Source organism: Mustela nivalis, assembly GCF_964662115.1.
Source record: "Mustela nivalis genome assembly, chromosome: X".
In the NCBI taxonomy this organism is placed as follows: Eukaryota; Metazoa; Chordata; class Mammalia; order Carnivora; family Mustelidae; genus Mustela; species Mustela nivalis.
The window spans coordinates 25,588,871-25,609,355 of NC_139040.1; the positions used below are offsets into that span (position 1 = coordinate 25,588,871).

At 39.7% G+C, this 20,485-nt stretch overlaps 1 protein-coding gene across 7 annotated transcripts in view; it reads left to right on the forward strand.

The window, feature by feature from the left end:
• The window catches only part of TENM1 (teneurin transmembrane protein 1), an 801,322-nt gene that overhangs the window by 676,553 nt on the left and 104,284 nt on the right, over positions 1-20,485 (forward strand). For all 7 annotated transcript variants that reach the window (XM_082717245.1, XM_082717244.1, XM_082717248.1 and 4 more), the window contains 3 exons: positions 2,345-2,488; positions 10,683-10,932; positions 18,908-18,928. In XM_082717245.1, coding sequence (XP_082573371.1) covers positions 2,345-2,488; positions 10,683-10,932; positions 18,908-18,928 — 415 coding nt within the window. The remainder of the gene's footprint in view (positions 1-2,344; positions 2,489-10,682; positions 10,933-18,907; positions 18,929-20,485) is intronic.

Consider the following 20,485-nt stretch of genomic DNA (forward strand, 5'->3'; position numbering starts at 1 on the left):
AGATCTCTATCTGGATTTCGGGAGGTCACTGAAGCTCTAGAATTATATACAAAATTATGTGTACATCTTCATTTTTCTTTTTTTTTTAAGATCTTTATCTACTTATTTGAGAGAGAGGGAGAGAGAATGCATGAGCAGAGGAGGGACAGACGAAGATGGAGCTGGAGAAGCATACTCCCTGCTGAGCAGGGAATCCTGACCCCGTGACCATGACCTGAGCCACCCCAGCGCCCCTCATCTGCATCTTTCTAGGAAGAAATCTAAGAAGATTCTTAACTTCTATCAAATTCATAATAAAAGTTTACCTGACCCAAAAGGGTCTAAAAATTAGCAATTCTAGTCCATCTTCCACTGTCCTGACTTTCTTACCAGAGAAGACCATGATTCTCAGAGATGCAGAATAATTCACCTGACACCAAATAGCTAGTTAATGGCAGACCCAAAAGTTGAAACCTTTTTTGACTCTAGCTCTAAAACCAACTCTTTCCACTCTACCAGAGTTGTTTAACAAGCATTGTGGGTCATGATATCTAAGAGGTTGTTTGACAGCAATGATTTGTGTCATATCTATAACCCAAAGTAGACTACCTTTGAGATGCTTTTCCATCACTGAAATTCTGTTTCCATCCACCTTAATAGAGAACAGCATTGACACAGAATGATCCCAAACTAATTTCCAATTAGAAATTATTTCCATTTTATGATTAATCTTTCCCACTCCCCATTGATCTCCCTTGCTAATAATGCTTGGTTAAGGCTAATAATAAAATGAGTTTGCTTTCCCTGAGTCTTCACCAGCTGATGGCAGGGTAGAAGGGCATCCCCATCAGGACCGGCTACATAATTTGCAGGGCCCAGTGTTAAGTGAAAATACAGAACCTTGTGTTAAAAAATTATTAAGGATTTCAAGGCAGTGGCAGCAGAGCATTAAATAAAATGTGGGACCCTTCAAAACATGGGCCCCTGTGCGACTGCACAGGTCACACATCCCAGGACGATGGCCCTATAAGATCCCTATTAAAGCTTTGGTAGAGCAAGGGACAAAAAGAAGCCAACATATGATTTAAAATTGACCTAGATGATCCACAATGCTAGAGAGTTATATATTCATAATCATAAGGACTTTTTGGCTTATATGTACATATGCTCATACACACACATGCACATATAAATCAGTTTGACTAAAATTACCATCTTTTCCCTTCACCCAATGCCAAAACCCGAAACTAGTTTGCTTTAATTTTTCATCTTAGGTCCTATTTTTCTGGCATTGTTTAAGCACATATTTTCATTACCAGTTTTCATAACCAAATGACAAAAGGTGGGATGAGTTCTCCAGAGGCATCTTAAGAGTCAGGTAGAGACAGAAACTGGAAAAGCAATGGCCAACTACTAGCTAGGGATATTTGAAGCTTCCAGAAAGGGGGAAAGCAGCTTCGGGGTATGCAGTTTAATGAGCCAATACTCTCAGGCTTAGGACATTATGAGGACAGAAAGCATTTTAAATTCAAGACTCAGAAATCTGGGGTTCCAGCAGGTAAGCAGGTTTACCAACTGAGAAAATGCATGGGATTTGGTGTACTTGAGCTCGACATATTTCAGAGGAACCCTTGCTACCTCATTTCCCACTTCCCATTTCAGTGGCATTCCAGGGTTCCAAGTTTAATGCTCAACATCTGTGCTTCATAAGAGTTGAGGCCAAATGTTGGGTGATATCCCATTGGTTAGCTCTATGCAGAAACCAAAATATAATGTGCACAAGGTGGAATTTACACTTGCCACGCTCAAAGCAAACTCAGACTTCTTGGCAAACTAAAGGCCAGTTAGCACAAGAGAAAATATAAATTGGACAAATCGATTTGTATTAGTCTCATGTGTAGTCAGTTGTTGTATAAGTGACCCAGCACACCAAAACCAGCTTCCTAAGTGCGTTTTGCACCCTAGAGAGAGAAGAAACCAGCCCTCCTTGCACCTCTTCTAAAAGAGTAAAGAAAAAAATTGTATCAGCATAGCTTAAGCCTTCAGAGAGCGTGTTTCTTCAGTTTTACAACACAGCCTCCAACCCCAAAGCCCAAAGCTTGATGTCAGTAAACATACGGTATGTACCTAATGACAGAGAGCACGCGCTCACTCATCCGAGTATGTACCCGGTACGTGCTGACTGGTGATCACTTTTGGATGCTGGCGCTCTGCCGTGCTGTGTGAGGAGAAGGCACTTGCAATCGAATTTCAACCCGCATCAGAATTCAATAGCAAATGTAATACCCAAAGAATTATCAACCATTGTAAAAATGAAGGAAATACTTTGAAATGTGTTCATGTGTTATTAACTCTTTGTTTGCAGTATCTGTGGGATATGAATATGAAACATGCCCTGACTTTATCCTCTGGGAGAAAAGGACAGTCATCTTACAAGGCTTTGAGATGGATGCTTCTAACCTAGGAGGCTGGTCATTGAATAAGCATCATATTCTGAATCCTCAAAGTGGTAAGCAGCTTTTTTATTTTATTTTATTTTATTTTATTTTATTTTATTTTATTTTCAAAGGATGTACAATTTTAATTTTTATTGTTTTAAAGGTTTTTGTTGGGGCACCTGGGTGGCTCAGTGGGTTAAAGATTATTGTTTATTTATTTTAGTGGGGGTGGGAGGAGCAGAAGGATGGAGGATTTTATGCAGGCTCCATCAGCACGGAGCCTGCCCCAGGGCTCGATTTCATGACACTAAGATCATGACCTGGGTGGAAATCCAGAGTCGGATGCTTAGTCGACTAAGCCACCCAGGCACCCCCAGTGGAATTTTTTTAAATTGTGATAAAAGATGTATAACAAAGTTTACCACTTTGACCATTTCTACGTACAATTCAATGGCATTAAGTATATTCACAGTGTTGTGCAACCATCACCATTGTCCATTTCCAGAATGTTTCCATCATCCCAATGATGGAAATCTGTACCCATTAAATAGTAACTCCCCATTTCTCCTCCCCCAGCTCCTATGCTACTTTCTGTCTCTACGTATTTACCTAACTTAGGTATCTCACATAAAGGGAAAGAAGTACATGTTTCTAAAACTTCTCAGACATACTGCCACGTTTCCCTCAAGAATAATAGTCCATTTCATGGTCAAGAGTGCCCATTTCTTTGCACTTAAGAAGCTTTTAAAATATTTATTATTACTGTTTTCTTAATGCAATATATATATACACACATACATAGTGCTATATATATGTATTACACATGCACAACACATATTTGATGCGAAAAACTTGGGAAAGTACAAGGAAAAAGTTACCTGGAAGTCCAGCACCTAGAGATAGCCAAATTAATACATATATCTTCAAATACAGCAATCTGATTTCAAATTAGTGCTAGTATACTGAGACCTCTTCATCATGAAGTTCTATAAATCTGGGTTTTAAGAATCATCTATCATCATTGCTCTATCCCAAGTAATTAACCAGTGTATCTGATGCTAACCAACTTTTTTTAAAAAAAGATTTTATTTATTTATTTGACAGACAGAGATCACAAGGAGGCAGACAGGCAGGCAGAGAGAGAGGAGGAAGCAGGCTCCCTAGCGAGCAGAGAGCCCGATACAGGACTCGATCCCAGGACCCAGAGATCATGACCTGAGCCGAAGTCAGAGGCTTTAACCCACTGAGCCACACAGGCGCCCCACTAACCAACTTTTTTAAAAGTATATTGTGTTTTATATAATCTAACACTCCATCAATCATGCCAGTATTTTACGGGAAATGCTGCCAATTAAACTATGACATACACTGATTGCAAGATACAGACTTATTTCAGAGATGTTAAAAATGTGGAGCAAAATGTGCACCTTAGGATTGAGGAATCATCCATGTGATAACACTTTTCAAAAGGCTTTGGTGCCCTCCATCCCCTTTTAAATACAACAACCCTGCAGTGTGGCATTAATCCCATTTTAAAAATCAAGAATCAGAGGCTTACAGTCATGTGACTTCCCCCAATGTTCATAAGTGACTAGAGCCCTGTGCTCTTTCTCTCTACCATAGTTGTTTGTCCACATAAATGTCAGTAGATCCAGTGAGAAGCTAGGAACTGAATCAAGGAACAGTAATGGTTAAAAAAAGAAAAGGCAGGAGGAAGACAGGAGAAGTGGTGAAGGAATCTAGGGAAGAGGGCAGTCCTGGACTTCACTTAGTTTCAAGTATTCCAAGTCCTGGACTTAGGACAAGAGGAAAAGGCAGAGAGCTAGGACACTGTCATCTTCCATCTTTGCCTTCTTCGAAACATCCTTGCTGTTGTCCCTTTCTCCTAGTTTGCAATTTACATGTTAACTGAATCAGGAGAGGGAACCCAGGTGGCCCTTGAGCCCATAGCCTCTCAGACAAACTGATTTCACTACCCTGGTTATAAACGCTTCACCCAAGTTCCTCCACCTTGTTTTTCATCTTTCTGGGGAGTTGGTTATTGGTGTTCCTGTCCAGTTTTCATATGAACATCTATTGGGAACTTTTCATTTCAAAATCTCATTCCTTTTCATCCAAAGACACAGATTCTCAGCAACCATTAGTAGAACATGGACTTTGGGTTATTTCTCCAGGACTTGGGATGCAAATGTCTTGAGACAGTTACACTCTTCCATCCAGCCATCCTTGTCTGCATCTGACCTTTAGGAAACAACTGGTGAAGTTCAGCTTATCTCATAGGGCCATGAACTGACCAAGGCTAAGAGATCCATGTTATAATCACACCTATGATCTTATTTTGTTTGCACCATCATTGAGTCAGCTGAGTCAGCCAGCCACATGGGCTGAAAAATTTTGATTGGCTAAACGAACCAGGTTTGCTTCAACCAAGATGTGACACCACCCACCATAGTCCCAGGATGGGACCCCTTCATTATCCCTCCTTCCACTCTTTCAAGGAACATTCTAAATTCCATTTCAAATTGTTTGTTTTATTTGAGAGCAAAGATTCGGGCACAGATATAAAATGTCAACTCTTTTCTGTTGTCAAAAGGAGAATCACAGTTTTAAAAGTACAAAAACGAAAGGGCAGATGCCATTTATTAAATTATGAGGTTTTTTGTTTTGATTTGAAAGAGTTTGACATTTTAAGCAGCCGGTTCTTTTCCACACACTTTTATTGGCTTGTATGGATTGTCTCTTTCAAATGCCTGTCATTGACATTAAGCACAAAGTGGGAAATGACCTCAATTGAACCAGCCCCCAGCTGTGTGTTCCCAGCCCTGTGTCCTCTTACTATTTTCTTCACACAGGCTTAGAAATTCAGAGCAGAGGGGGGCCATTGAGAAAGTTGGCTTTGGGATCCCCCTTATTTCCACAGATGTGTTCTCTCCACCCCTACTTTGCCAGTCATCAGTTTTTAGGCAAGAGGTACTGAATTCTTTCTGAGAACCTTTTTAACACCTTTTTTGAAGTATAATTTATACACCATGCAACTCAGCCACTTTAAATGTACACGTCAGTGATTTTAATCAGTTGTGGAGTTGTGCACCCAGCACCACAACCGTTTCAGGATATTGTTGTCTCCCCAAAAAGATGCCTTGTGCTCACCCCAGCTCCACTGAATCTGCTCTCTGTCTCTTTCTGAGAATTTTATTCTGAGAAAGAAACCTTATTTTAGATAGTTTTTTTTTAAAGGAACATTTTTTCATTGGATCATCTCATTTGTAGGCACATTGTATTTCTAACCAAGAACTTGTCACACTTGCCAGGAAACAGATCTGAAGCCAGCTCTGCCACTGCCTTTCAGCCTGACCTTGGACATGAACACCTCTCTTGGGATGTTTTCAAAGTCTAAATCCCACCCACAAAGGCAGTTTTAGAAGCAGGAATGATAAGTGTGAAGGAGCAGCTTTGAAAAGACCAATTTAGAAAGCAATGCTCTTTCCCCCTCAGGTCAGACAGTCTTTTCTGACTGATTAAGGCAAGAGCAACCGTCTTTCCAAATTCCCCCACTCCACTTCTTTCTGGAAAAAGCCTAACTCTTTAGGCACCCTGCTTTTTTGATCTGAGACAGATGGCAGATTAGAAACAAGAATCTATCTTCCCCCAATTTCCTCTCACTGGTTAAAAAGACACCTGTAATTAGATTGGATGTCTGCTGCCATTCACTTCTTCAGTTTTTCTTTAGTTGCAAAATCATTATGCAGTGGGTAGCTTCTAGAAGGCAGTGTTTTCAGACCATTTGTCATTTTAGTTGCAGCAATTATATTTACCTGACAATTAACCATTGGTTGCAGAGAATTGTTTCCAAATATTGTGCCTGATATATGTAGATGGTTTCTACTTTCTGAGATGAAAAAAAAAAAAACAGTAACTTGTAATTTGCAATATTATTCCTTCAAAATACATCTTCTTAGTGATTACAGAAAGTATATATCCTTACCTTTTAAGATAAATCAGTTTTTTAAAATTATGAGGAATAAAATGTGTACATGAATCATCTATTACTGAGGTAAGCTATTTGTTTTAGTCTATCTTTGTATCAAACATATCTCCCAGTTGAGTGTTAAAAAATTATTAAAGAAAACAAGCCAGGGCACTAATTGGATATCGTCATCTGTCTGAAATGGATAAAGAATTTCTTTTAACTTAGTCTCCAAAACAGGCCAATAGTTTGTCGACAAATGGTTTTACTGGGAGGGGAAGTAAATTTCCATTGATCACACTGGCATATCTCCCAGCTTGTGTTTATATCCTCTCAGTCAAGTCCTAAGAGAAATATGTATTGTGTCCCTGGTTGTTCATAAGTCTGAAAAATGGTTTCTTCTTTGAAATCAGCATAAAGCACCACCCACTGGCTTCCGAGGGGAATTTTTATTTCAAACTTATTTATAAGCTTCAAAAGAAGTTCTGAGCAAGGTAGCAGGAGGGTGTGAGTGGTGCGTTTAAAAGTATGCTTAACTTATTATACAGCAGACCTGGCTTTTTGGCAGAGAGAAGGAAAACTTAGGGGAGAAAATGTGCAGTAGGCCCCATTCAGTGGGGTTTCTTTGTTGACTGCCAACAAGACACCCAACCCTTAGCAGGAAGTTGGCCTTCATATAAAAATGTGCGTTGTCCTAGGGTCATTTGATTCTGTTTTCAAAATGAGCATGTGTGGCAGAATAAACTGGAAAGGAGGCAGCCGTAATTGATCAAGATTTCCAGGAACATAAACAAAATATTTTCAAAGCCACCTTTTGCAGAAGAATTGGTGTTAAATCATTGTTGCTAGATGGTATGCCCCGGTTCTATGTAATGGAAGGTTAAACAGATTCTTGAAACAACAAAAACACCCTTCAGAATGATCTATTTTTCCAGGGCAATACAAAAGGGGTTTGCCCATTTTTGTTTTGATTGCTTCAGCTTTAAACAGGAATGGTAATTTCAGTACACGGGCACTTTAGTACCTTGCATGAAAGCAAGACATCAATTGTTGAGATGTAATCAGAAAGTACATTGCCTTATGTTTTATTTCCTTTAATCATTCTTCTTCTTTGATGGAGTGCTGGGCTTTCTAATAGAAAAGGGGAGTTTTAGAATTGCAGGCTTAGAAGAATGGTTTAGAATAGCCATCTTTAGTTTTTAAATTGCCAGGAGCCTGGTAATAACATGTCATTTTGAAGGTAATTGTTAACTATACCGCTATATTGATATAAAAAAGATGGAGATCTACCTGTGAAAATAGATGTTAATAGCAAATCTGGTATTTCCAAGCTAATAATTGGACATATTTTTGAGTGATATACCCTATAATGCATTGCTGAAATACAGACATACTAAACAGTTGGTTTCCTTATTTGTTCGAGAACATATCATAGTCTCATTGGTAGGATATTCAGTTAGTGATCATCAGGAGGTTTCTTTTCGATGATGTTGTTTGATGGTCATCCCAGTTCTCATTCACTTCCAATTCATTTAAACTGTAGCATTGAGCGCATTGCGATTAAGTGTTTTTTTGTGTGAAATGAAATCCAGTCCTATTAATCTTACTGAATTAACTCTTCGAAATCTTACGAATTTTTTTACTGTCTAATAAAGTTATTAATAAGAAAGTAGTGATCCTCATGTTGCATCACCACTTCCTCATATCAGGGAGATCATATGATAGTTGTCTTTCTCCGCTTGACTTATTTCGCTAAGCATGATACGCTCTAGTTCCATCCATGATGTCGCAAATGGCAAGATTTCATTTCTTTTGATGACTGCATAAGTGACTCTTAATCTCACAAAACAAACTGAGGGTTGCTGGGGGGAGGGGGTTGGGTGAAGGGGGGTGGGGTTATGGACATTGGGGAGGGTATGTGCTTTGGTGAGTACTGTGAAGTGTGTAAACCTGGAGATTCACAGACCTGTACCCCTGGGGATTAAAATATATGTTTATAAAAAAATTAAAAATTAAAAAAAAAAAGTAGTGATCCTCAAGATATCTCACAGTTCTACTGTAAAAGACAAATTTGTTGGGACATAAGCTCATAGCTGCTCCTGCAGATCATACGTTGAAAAAATAGGCAAAAATCACTGTAGGAAGGGAGAGTCAAAGTACCTAGACTTGAAATCTGAAGGCTGTATGATGTATGGGACTTGTTTCCTGGAAAGCCCCTTCCAAGTACATATTTGGTGTTATGGTATTGTGCATGTTTTACCCTCTTACTTATTTTTGCCAACAAAGTTCCTATTTCAGAGTGATTAGTGGTGTCTATTGTAGGACTGTGGGACCAAAAGCTGAAATAAAACTGGGGAAGACATTTCAGGAAATGTTTAGGGAGAGTAACAGACAATCCAAGGAGATAGAGAGCAGGGGCAATGGGGGAGGGGGGAGAAGACTCTACAAGATTACTGTATTCATTCACTTACCATCAGTTACTTCTGTCTGACACGTTGGCATGTCTTCTCACAGCATGGGTGTTTTACCTGCCCGGGCTCATTGTGAGCAGACTTGAGCACAGCAGTTCTTGTTCCTTGGATTTTTCTGCCCAGGTTCAGCAGGTTTGCAAAATCACTGGGATTTGACAAGGAAACTACAAGAGACTCAAAGCCTATTTCGAACATTTACTGAGCTCTTACAATGACTTGGCCACAAAGATTGGCACTAAAACGCAGAAAAGAGTAAGACAGAGAGTCTGTCTTTATGGAGCCCATCCTCTAATGAGAAAGATAGAGAAGTAATGAAAACTGTATCATACAACATAGTCGGTGTTATAACGGAGCAACGGAAAACAAACTGTGAGCACAAAGGGGAAGTAACTCAATCTGCCTGGACAGAGTACTGGGGGGAAAACTGAGCTGAGCTTTGAGGGATAGGTAAGAGTTCCCCAAGCAGATAAGATGAGGAGGGCTTTCAAGACAGACGGAAAGGTATATACAAAAGCAGGACAGAATGGGAGAATGTGAAAGTAATTGTAAAACAGTTCATTATCACTGGAATCGAGATACAAATAAGAGGATGATGAGAGTAGGCAGTGGTCAAGTCATGAAGGACTTTGTATGCCTTAATAATAGGGAAGGTGCCCCTTATTCTATGAAGGAAGTGGAGCTGTTGAAAGATTCTAAGCCACACACTAAAACAATCTCAATGGAAAGAGGTGGAGTGGGGATGGTGGGGAGATAGGTATGTGTGGAGACCGGGAGATGAAGAAGTAAAGAAACACTGAACTAAAGCAGTAATGATAGCAATGGAGGTGACAAAACTGGTTCAGCATATCGTAGGAGTTAGACTCATAGTGGGTTTCATAATGAATTAGGTGTAGTGAGTGAGAAAAAGAAGAGCCGCAGTCAAGCCCACATTTCCAACTTGGGTGAATACACTCATGTACACTCATCCTAAGATGAGTAGGCAACACAGGAGGAAGAGCAGGGTTTGGTAGGGGGAGCAGAAAAATAGATTTCCCTTTTACTCTGTTGAGTTTGGGGGGCCTGCGAGGCATCCAAGTGGGGGCAACTGAGCAGGAAATTGCAGGGCAGGTGCCAACTCTGGACAGGAGAAAGTTTCAGCCTACAGAGATAAGAGTTAAATCTGTAAGAATGGATGAGATTGCCCAAAAAGAATGACTACACAGTATTTTCCAGCATTTTCATAAGTCAGTATCTCTATTTCGTGCACTGATGATAGTGAGATATGGTCCAAAAGAGTGGAAAATTCAAGTTCCTTTCTTATATCTTTGAAGTACATTCTAGTGGTATGACTTTTTTTCTTTTCACCGAAGTAGATTACCTTCTTGATGGTGTTTTGCTAAGGTTAATATTAAAATTGACTGATACTTCCTTTTCAGGAACCAGTCAGTTGCATAGTGAGGGTAATTTGAAGTCAGACAGGTGTGTACCGGGCATCAGGAGAAAGTCAGCCATGAGATGAAAAATTAGCCACAGATTATTCACAGAGCCCAAAGTGAACAGGTGATCATTAGAAGTTATTCATCAAATGTTTTATTGAGGCATTTAGAATCAGCACTAACGGGCCTGGATGTATTAACCCATATCACAGGTAGACAAACTGAGGCCAAGTGCTATGCTACTGTTTGTGGTGGCTACGCAGTGAAACAAAACGACAGTGCTTCACTCCCAGGTTCTTTTATGCCAAGCCAAAGTTCAATGCTGCTTTGAACGAGAGGGAGATTAAAATGTTACTGAGAATATTGTGTGGTAATTGTGGGCTTTTTATTCTTTTTTTTTTCTTAAATCTAGGAATCATCCATAAAGGGAATGGAGAAAATATGTTCATTTCCCAGCAGCCCCCAGTTATATCAACCATAATGGGTAATGGACACCAGCGGAGTGTAGCCTGTACCAACTGCAATGGCCCAGCTCACAACAACAAACTCTTTGCTCCTGTTGCCTTAGCTTCTGGCCCTGATGGTAGTGTGTATGTTGGCGACTTTAATTTTGTAAGACGAATATTTCCCTCGGGAAACTCCGTTAGTATTTTGGAATTAAGGTAAGTCTCCTCTAATCTCTGTTTGCTTAGCGGATGAGGAAAAAGCAAGAATGAGATAACGTGAAGAGAAAGACGTTGCCAGAAAGGGCAGAAAGTGCAGTTGCCCATATTTTAACCCTGAGCCTAAGATGCAGGAATAGGGACAAAGGACATATGTCAACATGCCCACTCCTTTGGAGACCCAGGAAGTGTTGACTTCCCTGTATGTGTGGCCTTCCCTGTTAGCATTGCTGTCACTGACATGGATCTCAGTACTTCCAGCTGCTCAGGTAAGTCACTCAACCTCTGTTGGTCACGATGGACACTGATCAAAAATATTTGTTTCATTCTAGCAGGTAGAGGTAATGCCAGATCCAAAAGGCTACATTTTCCAAGTTCTCCAGGTTCAGTCTTTTGAAGTGGTTACTTCATAAAAAAGAAGATAGAAGTCTGTGTTTGTGTACCCTGATAAGGAAGGAAGAACTCAGTTTTTTGTTTTTTGTTTTTTGTTTTTTTTTACACTTGAAAGCTCTATTCCATTGGGGGAGGAAAAAAGATTAAAGCATTCATCGTTAGACTTTCTTAATCCATTCTAGGAATTTTCTTGGGAGTCCAAAGTATTTTGACACCTTTTGAAAGGAATTCATACCTTCTGGTATTACATGTTCTGAAGTTACACAAAGATTACAACTAAATAGACTATGGCCTAATCAGCTTTATTTCTCCTTTTCTGAGGCCACGGGATGCAAATATATGCCCTCTGGAGTCCTAGAAAAGGGAACCACCCCTGCCCATACCAGTGAGGGTAGACAGACCTGTTTTCTTTCTTCTGGGTAAATGGATAGAGTCTTCTCTCCAGTTGGTTATGACAGCTTTATCCCTGACACATACCTTGGGAACTTTAGGCTGAAAGTTTCTCTTGTTCCAGGAGATTTTGATGCCATCCTATAAACTCATCCATAAAACAGTTGTTGCCTCAGGCATCACCTCATTGTCCTGAAAGATAGTGACCAAAAATAGTGCCTGGGAGAACAGAGACATTGATGGAGTAACTTCTATATACAGGGCACCATCAAGGCCAGTCAAAACATATGAGAAGTCTTGGGTCATTTCCACTTAACATTATGTTCACACAAGCATGGAAATTTGAATATATGAGGACATTCCTTGAAATTTTTCAGATTTTTGTGCTTGCTCTGGAATCTACCTCCTTTTTCTCAGACTAAGTTAGTCCTTCACACCTAGCTGAGGACATCTTCCAGTCCCAAGACCCCATCATTTTTCAAAGTAATTCATTCCAATTTTAATGTTTCTTAATTATAATTGCAGACACTGTCATGGAGAAGAAAGCTGTTAAGTTCCTTGACTGATTTTTTTAAAATAGGCTAACATTAAGATTTTATAAGGGTAAAGTGCACCTAGAGAGTCTAGAGGGGTATTAAGTCATAGCACCCTGCTCTAATCAAATGTTCACGTACCTTAGGGTGTCACACCTCATGGAGACTTGTCATTTCCATCAGTATATCTCTTTGGGCACATACTTACTGGAAAGCGAATGAGGAAGGACAAGGTGATTGTATGCCCACATTTAGAAATGATTTCTACAACATTCAACATTGTTTTCAAAATCCTAGGGATGCTCCTTTTACATGATGCCAAACATTGATGGAGCACTGAACGATTAATTCACCATCTAAATGTTTCTAGTCATGCAGATATTAGCTCTCAAGTAGACAAAGACCTCACTAATCCTATAAAGCCTATATAGCTAGACCTCTGTAGCTAACTCCTCAAAGGAAAAACCATAAGATTAGCTAGAAAAACAAATACCAAGACTAATAATATTACCATAAAGAAAACCCAGCTAAGTTTAGTCCTTTCCTTTGTGATTTAAATGCAAATTTTCCTAAGGTGGAACAATTTTCATTCACTGATGAGATTCTCCTTTGCTCAGGGATCCTTAACAGTTCACAGATTTGCATTTTGGTCCAAAGTACCTTATGACCTTCAACACAAAGTCATTCAAAGAATAAAATAACGTAACTTGGACCCCAATTGCAAAGTGATTTTCTCAGTATAAAGAAAAATCCATTTCTGGCAGTGTGAAGTATTGTCCAATCCCTCTATTCATTCTTACTCCACAGTACTGTTCTCTCACATTGTCACAGCTCTTCAAACACATAGGCAAGCACACGCCATGAGCTCACACACCCAAGCTCTCTCACTTAGCCTGAATCTAGCTAGCTTTTCTGAGCTCACATCCTTTAAAGCAGTTCTTCTTAACTTATTTTTTTTTTTTTTAATTCTCAGGCCCCTTTCAGAATCTAAGGAGGGCTGTTGGACCTCTTCCCCGGGGGGCGGGGGGGGGAGACATGTTCACACAAAATTGTACGTGTGTTTTCAGGGGTCCCAAATTTCCCCTTTCTGCCTATACGTCCCCGCCTGCTAGCAACCTACCCCTTTCATAGACTCATGGTTACCATTCCCTGGATTAGGTTCAAACGGAAAAGAAGTAGTTCTCTCTTGTGTTAGGTTCAAGGAGGAGAAAAATAGTTTTCCCTTATCTACTCTAATACTCTTATGCTTGGCCATCAGAGAAATAAACTGATTGAATTTACATGATTTTGACCTAATTGATAAGTAACTCCCTATTTTCCTATAGTCAAAACCATCAAACTAGTTTATGTCAGCAAACATTATCTGTTATCTTTACTCAGACACTAATAATAGTTCTTATTAGATTCACCTAAAAACTGTGTCTGGCTTGATCAGTAGTCTATACTTTATACATTGCATCTTTGACGTATGATTGGTAAATTTATTTATTTTCTTTATAGCTTCCAGATTTAAACTTCCTGTAGAGAAATAAGTTGATATAATAAGTCTCTGCTATGTTAAGAACCATAATGTTCAATGGATTCCATTGCATATAGATAGAAACTTCATTTTGTACCAGTTTTTTTGTTGTTGTTAAAATTTGTTGATTTAATTGCTGCCATCACCCTCCCCCTCCCAGTGCGTATTAGTCATTTTACTTGGTTGAGTCATCCGTTTCCTTGGAAACACAGACTAATATAGTCATTATGTTATTGGTTGCACTTAAAGCTGTGAATGGAAGAGCAAGGTTGTCAATAGGTTATTACAGAAGGGATAGAGAACATTCCAGATCTTGACCCTCTGTCAAGGTTATTCATTATATAACTTAACCATTCTGCTCTCTACTTCTCTATCTATAAAACTGATTTCAAGTTAATATTTGAGCATCTTCTTACATGTCTTATGTGGTTTAAGTTGTTTTAAGACCCACAGATGCATAGTTCTCAGCCCAAAGTTTGATGGCATTTTGTTTGTTCTGACATAAAGTTTGCTCCTACTGGATGCCCTTCTATCTTTCCTTCTCTTCCATCCTCTTGTTTCATTGTGGGCCACATTGAAAATTTCCAGGTGCCCTTTGACATGTCAAAGATTGGAAGACTGTAGATTTTTTCTTCCTCAGCTCTGCTGATCCAAACTCTCCCTGATTGAATTTCTTTCATCTGACCTCAGAAATAATTTCATTGTCATTGGTTGCCAATCATTTATTTCCTTTAGCTGGCCCATCATTGACTGAATGGGGAGAGTAAGGAAAAGTCAGTTCTGTCTTTATCATTAGCAATATAGCAAGAGCAACAATATTATTTCTTGTTATTTAAAGTATAGAGTACTCTTTTGCCCATTGACTACAGATTTCATCCATACATACACATCTTAGTCCTTCATTCCAGTGGGAAATTGAGGTAAGATAATAAAGAAGAGAAGATTAAAAGATCATTATGTAAGTAATTAAGCCTAAGGGAATCTTAAAAATACATTCTGTGAGGATTTTTATAAAGACACATTCATTTCTATAAGAGATAGTTTAGGCCTAGTTATCCCTGTGGTTTTGCTTCTCATGTTAAAATTTCATACACACACATTTTGGTAACACAAAAGGAACATCACAGATTTGTGAGCTTAGTGTTAGAAAAGACCATGGAGATATCTGGTACAACATGGCACCCACTACATGCCTGACGTTTGATCACATCTACTTTGTTTGATCCCTTTCAGTTAACAGGAAACTTAAATACCCCTCTAGACAGCCCATTGAATCTTTGGAGTGCTCTTTTAGAAAATTCTTGCCTACACTGAACTGAAATCCACCTTCATAAAACATCCACTCAGAAACAGCAAATGTTAGCATCTGCAGCAGCTTGGCAGCCACTCCTCTCTTAGACCTGACACGTTTCCATGTGTGTGAAGACAGACCTCATAGGTTCCTGAGCTCCCTCCTCTTCAGTGTGAACATCCCCAAGTCTACTATTTCTTATCAATTATGACTTCATTTCTTCTTCCTTGGATTATGGCCTCAGGGCCATAGTTCGGTTTTCTAAAACTAATAGGGATAATTATATACGTGAAAATAGGAGGCACCATATCAAGTCCTTTGTAAGAATTAAAATATGAATATCCCTTTGCTTCCCTCTCAACTTCTAATTTCACAAATCTATTAGAAAACCTATTAAGCATGAATGGAAATTATTTATTCTTTATAAAAACCTCATGCTGTTATTGTTCATGATGCTGATATTCTCTGGATATTTATTTTGTCCATCCCTCAAAATGAAAGAAAGATGAAAATAAGAACCTGACAAATGTTTCTTGGTACCTTGAGTAACTTGGACTCAACATATGTCAATGTGACATAAAAATTTCTCTTGCAATTCTACCGTTTCTTTTACAGTGACTGGTTAATATTTCCTCCATCGTTCTCAGGACTTGATTCCTGTCCCTGACTAGGGATCAAATGGAACTAGAGTAGCACCCACTTAGGAGCAGTTAGCATGCAGAAGGCCAGGGGAACTTGTAGAGCACGCTGCTGAAGGAACAAATGGAGTCTGGATTTTGAGAGCTTGGAAAATAACTGAGAAATGGCCAAGAACCATCCTTTTGTCAGCAACACTGGAGCAACAAATAGAGAAACACTCCATGTAGATGAAATAGGTGGTGACCTTACCAGGGTGAGCTCATGTATTAGTGGTAGCACTCAACGGTTCCCTCCCCCAACCCAGAAACATCTTTGCTGGCCTTCCAAGGTGCCCAAATTCCCGCTCTAAGAAATGTGTTCCCTTGAGCTGCCACATTGCATCTTTAAGAGTCCCCAACACAGGAACCTCTGTTAGAATGATTTATCAAGCTAAAATCATCGTTAGTCCTTGGGCACTGATTCATTTGTTGGATTGGCTTCCAAGGAATGGCCAGCCCTAAAACACAGGACAGGTAAGAAGTGAGAGGGGCAAGGGACAGAGCCAGAGCATGAGGGAAGATAGTCTTAGGTGAGGGTTGCTGGAGTTGGAAGCTCTAAGAAATCAGCAAATGGCAGAAGTGGGAACTCAGTCTTCAAAGGAAGAATATCACAGAAAGATGAGTAGGGAAGACCACTTTGGGATATCAAATATTTCTGGCTAAGCATAACAACATGCGGTTGAGTGCTATGGCCTCCACAGAGCAGGCCAGGCAAACTCACGATGCCAGATCACTAGGCAGCAACTCCACAGTAGGCATATTCTCTCTTTCTCCATCCCTCACCTCACAAAAGTAGAAAAGGAATGGGTCGAACCTGACGCTAAGTGAAAGAAGCCAATCACAAAAGGGCACATATTTTATGAGTCCATTTATATGAACCACCCAGAATAGGCAAATCCATAGAGGCAGAAAGCAGATTCATCACTCCCTGGGCCTAGGGCAGGTCAGGAATAGGTATTGACTGCTAATGGGTATGGGCTTTCTTCCTGAGGTGATGAAAATGTTCTGGAATTGGATGATGGCGATGGTGACACAACTCTCTGAGTGGTACTAGAAACTGCTGAATTGTACTTTTTGGAAGGGTAAATTTTATGGTATGTGAATTATATCTCAATAATTTTTTTAATTAAAAAAGAATAGATGGCCCTTTTAATCATCTTGAACCTGAGAAATTCCAAGATCGGCTTAAAGACCCTACCATGGGGAACATTTCTTGCTCGCAAAAAGATTCGCAGTTCCACTCCTTTCTCCTCCTAAGTGGTGGCCAGCTTCAAGTCAGTGAGTTACCAGGCAGCAGTGCCTACCGATGGGCCCAGGCACTTGTGAAGAGCTCACACTGGCACCTCAGCGTGTAGTCAGTTGCTAGCTAGACAACGAACTGACTTTGGTGGTGGCTCAATCCTGAATCAATAACTATAAGTAATTCTGAGACAGAACAAGGTCACACACTGGAAATAAATTCTGTCATTTTCACTTCCTCCTTCTGAGATGTTAATGAGAGAAGCTGCTCTGCATAATACGGGACATCTTTCCAAATTCACAGCGACATTCTTGGCAGGATCAGAAGCAGCTGCAAGAAAGTCAAACCACTCTCCTCCCCACCCCTTGCCATTACCATTTCAAAACCCTTTGTAGCCACACAAATGGTTCTGTACCATGAGAATCTTCATTTTGGATGAAGCCATGTTTTAATGAGGTCCTTCTAGTACTTCCACAACTAAACTTCCTTTGGGAAATGATTTGAGCCAGCCTGGAGCACACTCACCTGCTAATTTAGAGGCTGCAAAAACAGGCAAGTGTCTACTGATAAAAAAAAAAAAAAAAAAAAAACCTCAAAGAGGTCCAAATGCCTGAGGCCAGATTTCTAATCAGAGCTTCCAGGCTTACCTTTTGACCTTTTGTGTCAAACCACAGGATGCCTACCCTTTTGAGGCAGGCCAGGGAAAGAGAAGAGTCAGTGGATCCTGACCTGTGGCCCAACTAGTAAAATCCCAGAAAGATTTTCTTTAAAAAGAGTTGAATCAGTAGGAGCAGATAGCTACAGATGAAATCATTTTGTATCTTCTCTTCTTCCCTGACATTCTGAAGAATAAGAACATTTTCTAGTTCAGATAAAAAGATGTGTTACCTTCATGTTTTTTTTTAATGACATAAAGGGTGAGATTTAAAAGGATTTTCAAATTAAAATGACTGTATTTCACAGATGATTATAGCCTTTTAATTCAGGGCAGATTTGACCCAAAGTCAGGCCTGTACACAGACTGCATCCCCGATGTGAGAAGCTTCATCTCAGGTCCCAGAGTACCATGTGCCAAGACACTTACCAAAGAGGGGCCCCCAAAGTGGTCTGCTTCTTCTGACCTGATGGGTCTGTTTTGCTGACCCAAGTTGCCCCTTTAGAGCACAGAGCATTAGAAGACACAAGAGCTTAGTAGTTGATGTTCATGATGTTTTACTGAAGCTAATCTGATGCAGCAGTTTTGATACCAGGGACATTCTGCCATGGTCTAAGAGAAAACATATATACTTTTCATTTAAGTTTTTGAGTATTGCTAAGGAATGTGCTGCTGTACACAAGAGATGTCTCTATCTTATTTCTGAGATCATATAAGTGGCTTTGGGATAGATTTGGGATGTCTGTTGCACACAAGGCTTGATTTTACATTTTGGTGAATGGCTTTCAAAACAGACTCTGGAATGGTCAGAATCTTTGTAGTGGTTACTTCTTCAAAGCCAGTGGTTCTTAAGAATCCAGTGGTTCTTAAACCTTTGTCTGTATCAAAATCACCAGCTGGGTTTGTTAAAAATCAAACTTCCGAGCCCCACTTCCACTTCGAGGTTCTGACTGGGGAGAACCACAGGAAACTGCACATAGAGCAGGAACACAGGTGGTTCTGATGAAGATGTTCCAGAGAGAAAACACTGCCTTCGAGCTCTGCCCACCCACCAAGCAAGATAGCCAATCACCCTGACGCCATCTTAGGAGGAGAAGCCAGGAGGGGTCAGGTCCACTTTGGCTTGTACATGCAATGAAATGATCCCCATGGAGTCTCTAATAGCCACAAACTGAGTTAGAACTGGGTGTGTTTGGTTGAATTTGGCTTGTTGAATGATACTGATGACTCTCTATTTGTTTTTACTTGCCACTCGTGGATAACCTTGTGCACCCTAGAAACAGAGATACCAGACATAGGTAAGCAAACCACACCGGCAGTGACCTAATGCCCCTTCTTGCTTAACAGGCCACCTCCTAATAACAGGCTAACAGGGAGATTTTAGTTTTTAAGTAAAGCGAAAGGAATAATGTGAAAGCACGTTTAGAAGTTAGGATTCTGGTAAGTGTCTAACAAAAGAAGAGAGCTCCACTGAGTGGGAATTTGCTGGAGGATCAGACTGTATCGAAAAGAAAACAAGATAAGTGAGACCTGGCAGTTCAGTACTTCACGGGAAAGCAAAGTCTTAAGTCTCATTATGTTTTCCTTAGGTGATATCACAAATGAGTCTGTAAGTTCAAATAGATTCAATGTTTTCAAGCTGCAGTAGTAAGGGAGGTGATACGGCAATCTTCTCAGATCCAGAAATATTGTTGGCGAGTGTATTAAAAGACAGTGACCATGATGACTTTCTTGAATAAGATTTTTCCTCTTTCCTTTTGTGTGACCTCATGGTTTCTATTTCTTCCCACCAAAAAGAAGTAATAGAAAAACTTTAAACCAACCATTTACCAACAATGACACAGAGCTCTGAAATTAATCATAATGAGCATTTCTATTCAATTTGTTTATGCATTACACTTGTCAAAACTGTTCTAAATTACCTGAAATTGCAAAGGAGAAAATTGAATTTGTTCATTTCCGAATGCCAATTGTCATCAGAATGGCACTGATAGGGTTTTTAATTTGGATTTCGTTTGAGAGATGCCACTTCCTAAATGCCAGTGCACAAGCTCAGCCTCGCTACTTTGGCATAACTGATTCCTTAAGCAAATTAAGCTGGTTGTCAAATTGCTTACTGGTTAAGTGTTGCACAGTATTAATTATAAGCATTAATTGTCCATTTAACAATCTATGTGATTTTAACTAGCATGAATGAAGTGATCTTTGCTAAGTTGAAGGGCACCGCTCAAATGTAAAGCTAACCAGAAGGTGACAATAAGTCTAACACTGAAGTTACAAAAGAAATCTTCACATATCTCAAATTGCAATATGCATGTGGACACAAGGGATTAGAACAAATTGAAATGTAGTCCAGCAGTTTTCTTTCTCGGGTATGGCATGTTTTTAAAAAGTGGAAAGAAACCAATCTCCAAAGAGCTCAAGTGCACTTGGGAAATGGCAAGAAATGGCAAGAAATTACATATCAATATAGGAGACCTTCCTGACTGTTAGCTGTCAAGAAAATAACATTAATCAGATTTGAATTTTGTGTGTTGGGCTATTCCATTTTCTAAAGGCCAGCACACAAAATTTTAAAACAGCCTAGCTGAGCAAAATAGAATATGTTGCTCAGTTAGAAGAAGGCAGGAACAATATTTTTTTTTGCTACCTTCAGGACTAAAGTATTCTGAAGGTACTTTGTACACACAGTCACATAGGATCTAATCTAGTCTCAGTCAGGGCATAGTCTTGTTAGTGACCCTGGGCAAGCCCTTTATGTGTCTGGGTTTCCTCAGCTGAGATTTGAGGAGAATGATAATTTTAACTTCCCTCACAGGCACATTGGGGATATTCAATAATAAATGAATGTAATG